The 7,229-nt window shown below is 45.2% G+C and overlaps 1 protein-coding gene across 1 annotated transcript in view; it reads right to left on the bottom strand.

The window, feature by feature from the left end:
- Positions 1-1,021: 1,021 nt before the first annotated feature.
- ZCCHC14 (zinc finger, CCHC domain containing 14) overlaps positions 1,022-7,229 on the bottom strand; it is a 54,911-nt gene continuing 48,703 nt past the window's right edge. The window contains 3 exon segments of the mRNA XM_009323043.1: positions 1,022-5,026; positions 6,386-6,551; positions 6,554-7,229. The exon segment at positions 6,554-7,229 is cut by the window's right edge and continues 634 nt beyond it. Coding sequence (XP_009321318.1) covers positions 4,971-5,026; positions 6,386-6,551; positions 6,554-7,229 — 898 coding nt within the window. The 3' untranslated portion in view covers positions 1,022-4,970.

Below are 7,229 nucleotides of genomic sequence, written 5' to 3'. Positions count from 1 at the left end.
CCCCCCCCCCCCCCCCAACTCCTCCCTCCCTGTGAAACCAGGTACGGGCTCGGGGGGGCAGCTGGAGTCAGGCCACGGCCGCGCTCGGTAACAAACAGCAAGCGCCGACCCTTTCAGAGCAGCTCGGCTTCCTTGGCTCAGCCGGGAGCCGAGTCAAGGAGAAGAGAGCAATTGCAAGCGCTGTAACAGATCTGCGATTCACGAGCAGATGTCTGTGGGTGGAGAGGCGGCAAAAGTAATAAAGAGAATTAAAAAAAAAAAAAAGAAAAAGTCGTCCCTGGTAACTGCCAGGGAGCTGGAGGAGCCCCCACACAGATGAAGCCCCTTTAAAGTAAAAAAAAACCACAAAGGGATTCTGTTTAACTCTTTATTTTCCATACATTAAATTTACTCAGATAAAAACATTCTAAAAATGTACAATTTTACTTTTAACAAAGTATAATAAAACATAAAAATCCCAATACCAGAATACTTGACATTTACAATTCAAAATCAAATTAGCTGAATATTAAATATTTACAAAACTATTTAAAATATTTATAAAGTTACATGCACAATTTGTAATACTAGAATTGACCGAAGTAAAAGAAATGGCTCAAATGGGAGCAGGAGTTTCCTTCATTCCTAGTGGAAAGTTATGTCCAAGAGAAGCTGTTAATCTGCACTTGAAAACACACAGGATTTGCTTTCTGCTTCAGTACCAACACGTTTCTTGCTTACGTAAGAAAAATTTGAGAGAGCAAACGGGTAGTTCCAAGGGTTATTACAAGAGAACATTCTAAAAATGTACAATTTTACTTTTAACAAAGTATAATAAAACATAAAAATCCCAATACCAGAATACTTGACATTTACAATTCAAAATCAAATTAGCTGAATATTAAATATTTACAAAACTATTTAAAATATTTATAAAGTTACATGCACAATTTGTAATACTAGAATTGACCGAAGTAAAAGAAATGGCTCAAATGGGAGCAGGAGATTCCTTTACTCCTAGCGGAAAGTTATGTCCAAGAGAAGCTGTTAATCTGCACTTGAAAACACACAGGATTTGCTTTCTGCTTCAGTACCAACACGTTTCTTGCTTACGTAAGAAAAATTTGAGAGAGCAAACGGGTAGTTCCAAGGGTTTATTACAAGAGACGGCGGTGGGCGGGGGCGGTGGGCAGGGTTACCGGGGCCTCGGCCAGCAGAAGCGTCTTCCGGACTCTTGCGAGCGCTCGGTTCCATGGATTTCTGTCCAGATTTGCCCACATCCATCTCAGGTAACGGGCGTTCTAGACTACCCCGAATCCACAGCTCCGAGCGGCCGTCACCTCCAACAAACAGACAGCTAACCCACATTCGGGGGTTTCAGACGACGTCATTTTTATTTTGAGGAGGAGCGTTGCTCTGCCGAACGCCGCAGACCACGTTTCATTTTTGAGTACCTTCACCCTGAAGCTTGCCGGCGAGAAGTAGCCTGAAACGGAACTGTGGGTAACGGTAAAGGTCTAGTGTTAGACCGTTACTTTCGGAAGTCTGGCGCTTAATTTGCCAAGATTTCATGACCGCGGCATGAAAAAGTTTCACAAAAAGTGGAGTGTGCCATGTTACTTTAAGGAAGAGTATTGTGGAACTCTCTGATCGATACCTCGCTTGCTAAAACGAGGCTTCCCTCTTCGCTCTCCTGCTGTTCAGCATCGAGCCTGGCCTATTTATTAACGCTTGATTTGCAGACGGCCAGTGCGAGGAGGGGTTTGCTGGGAATTCCGTCCTATTTCGAGTATTTCCATCACCAACGCTCCCAAACGGAAAACACTTCTGAAACCGCAGCGCACGTCGCTCGCTCCCCCGCGGGAAGACTCATGGCTAACTTCGCCGTGCCCCTGCAGGGAGGCGACTTGGGATTCCCTTCCGTCTTACTTTTAAAAATCATTTCTAGTCCACAGTGAAATCCATCTGGAGAACTACTTCTTTTTATGCTTTTAGGACAAAGATAGGAATAAATAGCGTTCTTTGAAATCTCCATCTTTCGATGTATAAAAATAGGTTTTAAGAACTGCTTCTTTCAGCCGGTGAAGCTGGAACTACTGCTTTAAAACAAGCTGCCTTACTTTTCGGGGCGGGGGGGGGATGGACTTGTGCCTTTTAAAAACAGATTAAGGATGATTTTGTGGAACTAAAGTGCTCTGTTCGGGCTTGCCAACTTTGGTTGTTCTCGGGACAAAGCGGACAGCGTTCACTAGCAGCTCTGAAGCCACGACTCGCTCTGATTTAGGGAAGGCTCTGCAACTGCTGCTGGCTCATCAAACATTCCTCTGTTACGCTCGGGTTGCTTTAAGGTACTCAAGACTTCCGACCGAATTTGAACTTACTCTAAAACCAGACTTCACCATTTAAAAACGTTACCTAAAAGTACACATAAGCCACTTTAAGAAACATCAGCCTTAACTTTACACAAGGAAACAATCCCAAAGAAAGCTCTGAAGAAAGGAATGAACCGGTTTGCTGGACAGAAGTTCAGTTTTACAGTCCTTTTGTTACGGTTTCGACTCCGTGATGAATGTTAGACGAGACTGTGTGCCCAGCCTTGGGCGTTACAACAAAATGCAACGGGTACAGGATTTTTTTTTTTTCTTTTTTGCTGTGGAGTTTTGCTATTTTGAGAGGGTTTTTAACACTTGCGCGTGTGTTGAAATACAGTTTATTTAAATACAATTCAGTTTTAAAATATTGTTTAAAAAAAGTGAAAAAAAAAAAAAAAAGTTAAGGTTTGGCTTTCAGCACATGTTCCAGGCCACTGGAGAGACCCTCAAAGCTGTAAATAGTAAACATCGTCACCGAAAACTGCACGTTTCCTTCAGCGTAATACAGCATGACAGATTGTTCCTACCATTGTCTCAAGCTCATTAAGGCAAAGTAAATTGCATTGTCAGTTTTCATCACTTTAGTGTTGCAGGTCTGAAGGTTGTTCGTTAGAATACAGGTAACCTCCTCAGACGCAGGCGGAGCGAACAGAAGCGTTTCAACGGTGTGCGCGATACCGCGGGTAGTGTGAGCTGGGCTGAGAATACACAAATCTCTTTTTTTTTTTTTTCTCTTCATTGCATAGGAATAAAAATTACTTTTTTTTAAAAACCAAACGCTACGCAAATTTAGATTCTGGTTTCCACGAAGCCAAATCCGCTAGCAGCTGCAGATCGCTACCTGGACTCAGTTTGGTTTCTTGCCATCTCACGTTACCGTGCCTCTCCAGCGATGCTCATTTATCCTGCTTGCCTCCCCGGCGAGGCTGACGCCCGCCCGCCGAGCAAGTGGGACTGAAGGACGGCCCGGGACATTTCTTTCCTAGGAACGCGGTCCAGGAAGGTCTCGACTGTCAACGCTGCTGCGTTACCCCCTCACACTGACATTTCACTGCTAAGGCCCGATCTCCTCGGGGCCGCTCTGCACCACTTCAGAACCTCCTCCCGGGGTATGACTTCCCTCGCTTCCGAGTGAAAGTCAGCTGCGCCACTACAAACACTATTCATCCTGGTGTGGTTTAAACTGGTGTAAGAAATTCCTCCAAGTGTAAACAAGGCTTCAGACTTTAAAGGTGTCTTCCAAATTACAGTATGCAAATATCTCTATGTCAGACATTTTAAAGAGAAGGCCTCACCCATTTAATGCTGTCAAATTCCTCGGGTGAGCCATGAGGATTAGTATCTTCTTTCAACCAGACAGGACCAAACTGTTCCAAATTAGCAGTTCAAGATTTGTTTGGCTTCCTCTCAAGTCCTAATTTAGATTTGTCACCCACAAATTATGTACGCTAAGTAGTTAACACCAAAGCTAGTCATCTACAATCTATTGCAACGAAGGAGGCTGACAATAAATCCTTCAAAGTCTTGATAATAATGAAGTTTACTACCTTTTACATGTTTGACTTCTACCACTTCTGAATCCTGTAGCAAAAGCCTTGGGGTAGGAGTCAAAGGTTTTTTTTTTATATAAAGTAAAGCAAAAGCTTACAAACTCTGCTGCCAGAGTTCTTTTTTTTAGGATGGTTTAAAATTCATTTACAAAAGCAGAATAATAAGGTTTCTGTGAAAGAGACCTATATACAGTAACAGGACGTAAAGGTTGTTTTGTGTATTACAGGAAAATATCCTTGAAGCCTTTATGACTCTGGAGTCTCTGGGACTTGGACCCTTGGAAACTAAGTTTATTCCGCTGCTGGGAACCCAGCACTATCTAGTAATAAGTGAGACAATGAAGCACAAGTTTGTTTCCAGAAGGAACCGAAACTGCCGTGTGTGTTCTTTTGGAAGGGAAAGGAGAGACTTACTTAAGATTTTTATTGTGTAGTTAAGTCACATAGCCTGCTGGTGCCAATTTTTAAAAATTGGAACTTCTTTGCCTCTTGCACTGGTCTCAGAGTGACACTGTCTGCTAAAAGTGCAGAAAGCTTGAAGAGTTTTACATTCTTCTGTAGTGCAATCCTTAAAAATCCCAGAGATTAGTGCCTGATCACTTTTGAAAAAAAGTAGACATTTTACCTAGCCCAGGGGTGCCAAAGTCCTTCTGGCGAACGGCCACTCCTACCTTCAGCCTCCAGCTTCCACTTCAGAATGTAGCTGCCCTGGAGTTAGACGTTTCACCTTAAAAAGTCCACATATGGCAACGTTCTCCCCCAAAAAAAGTACATCGATGTTGTACTTGCAACAGAAAATGCAGCTGGCCAGCTCCACCATCCATCCAGTACGCATCGGTCCTATGACACGCAGTCAGAAGTTCCAACAACAAGATCCAAGCTTGAATTTGGCAATCAAAAATGGGTTTGATGCACCCCTAAGCTAGATTTTCTACCTAGTCTAATAAAGTAAAGCACCTTTGGATTAAAAAATACATTAAGCTTAACAGCAACTGGACGTCTCAGTTTTGTATTTCAATCTCCTTGTATCTCCATGGCTTACAGTATTTTCTTGCCAGATGATAAAGTGTCAGTCTGTGGAGTCAAGACTTTCAGAGGGAGGAGCGTATTTCAGCCTAAATGTACCTGGGGGAGAGGAAACAGAAGAATTAAACAACATCAACCTTCTCACACCCGTTACATCTCAGAACTTTCCAGAACAGCCTGCTGCTTCTTAGACATGTAACGCAGTATTACAGCGTATCAGCAGCTTGCAGCGCCGCGGCGAAGCTGCGGAAGAGGCTGACAGGCACGTGTCTGCAGCTGGCACAAATGAAAATCGAAGCACAGTTTTACACAGTAAAAGTCACCGGCGTAGACGTAGCTTTAGGGCTGGCAAAAATTCATTTGGGATAGTTTAAGTGGAAATTCAATTAATGCAATGAAATTCAGCTTAAAAAGACAGCAGACTACGTTTCTGTCCGAATTGGGACTGACGAGGCAGCGTCACTTCGTCCCCATTGGCCACTATCAAAACATTAGCCACAGAAACGCCACCAATTAGTTAGGTTTTAGCACTGCTGTAGATTGCTGCCTCAAAACCAGTCACTTGTGAATTTATAGTGGTCAAATACTTGAGACCCTGTCTGCACCGTATAAAAATGAACGCAGACATAGGCTATAGACAAGACACAATGTAAAACATAAGACCTCCGTGCTGTTCGCCCCAGTCAAAAGTTCGTATTTAAATTTTTAAGCCTACACCACATGCAAATTATCTCAACACAATAGGTCAATCAAAATAAAAAAAGAAAAATGGGACTAGAAAGTGCTCTTGGTAAAGTAACATTTCTCTCTTAGTTGTTTCCCGCCTGGAATTAAGGATTTCAGCTCTCTCCTGGAGAAGGCCGTGCTGTAACCATGTAAGCGACATGCCCTACAAAATAATTATAGCAGCAAACACAGGACCTTCAAGAGCATTGGAACAGTAATTCTTCATTTATGTTACTGTTTTGGGGAGGAAGGGAAAGGGGGAACAGAGATGTTCAGTTTGTAAGCTTTCCCGGGAACTTGAAATTATAACCAAAGATGACCTGGATGACAAGGTGTAAGCAGCAACGACGATTCCTCTGCAATCTGCCCCCAGAAGCTCCCTCCCTCCCGCGGCACGTGCCTCTCCTCTTCCCAGAAACCAGCACAAGCCCCCGCAGAGCACCCGGGTCCGACCCAGGGCCTTACTTGGGCCCTGTCCTCGGCGTTGGGTCTGCACAAAAGTAAGTTTCGGCTTTTGCCAATATAGCTCAAAACCACCAGCTTTCAAGAAGAGGATTTTTTGACGCACGTCAGAAATGAAAAGATACGGGGGTTGAAATGAAAAGATACGGGCAGTCTGAGCCTGCCCTCAGACTCCCTTCCTGCCCTCGGGTACGCAGCCATTCCCCTTGGCTAAACGCAGCGCTCTGCGCGTAAGCCACGTCCCGCATCAGTCCCTCCACCTGCTTTTACCTTGTCGATTGAAATCCATGGGAGGCTGTTTGCAGTCCTGAGCTCTGTGACCACTGGCCCCACAGTTGTAACAGGAGAGATTCCCATTTTTTTTGTGACTTGAACCATTGCTGTTTCCCATCATTCCCTGTGCCTGATACACCCCTGCTGTCCCCCCCCGCCCCCCCCCGCCATAAAGTTCTGCATTGGCGGTACCGCAAACGTCGACTGCCCAGTCATTACGGAGTCCGGTGCTATACCGCTGTTGTAGGCGGTGTGGACCACGGGGAAAGTCGTGCTGCTGTTGTACTGCTGCGTGTTGATGTAGCCGTTACTACACAGAGGGTTGAAGGGCAGAAATGGAAAAGTAAACATCGAAGGTCCTGAAAACGGGTGCTGAAAATAGTTAGCGTAGCTGACGGTCATACCACTCGACCCACAGTTCCCGCTACACCCGCAGGAGCTGCACACCATGCACCCGGGCGGCTGCTGCTGCTGGTGGTGATGGTGGTGATGGTTCTGGTTTGGTACTGGGATGCTCCCTGCGGAGCCGCTGCTGCTGCTGCTACTGCTGCTGCTGCTGCTGCTGCTGCTGCTGTAGAAGTTGTTCTCAGCAACAGATGAGAGTGTGGGGCTGGAGCTGGGTGCGGGGCAGCTGGGCAAATTCGCCATGGTTGCAAATGATGTGGAGGGGTGGCTGCTGGAGGAGGCCGCATTACTGTTTGCGCAGAAGCTGCCTTGCATTGGCGCCACTGGCACGCTGCTCATTGCAGAAAAGGCAACTTTGGTGTTGGCTGTGTACAGAGCAGTCCGGGGATTTATTATTGCAGGGGACACCGTTATTTGCATATTACTGGAGCAAGAC

The sequence above is a fragment of the Pygoscelis adeliae genome, unplaced genomic scaffold (genome assembly GCF_000699105.1).
Source record: "Pygoscelis adeliae isolate BGI_AS28 unplaced genomic scaffold, ASM69910v1 Scaffold414, whole genome shotgun sequence".
Classification (NCBI taxonomy): domain Eukaryota; kingdom Metazoa; phylum Chordata; class Aves; order Sphenisciformes; family Spheniscidae; genus Pygoscelis; species Pygoscelis adeliae.
Note: the sequence above shows the minus strand (reverse complement) of the source record. Positions and strands in the feature narration are given on the sequence as shown.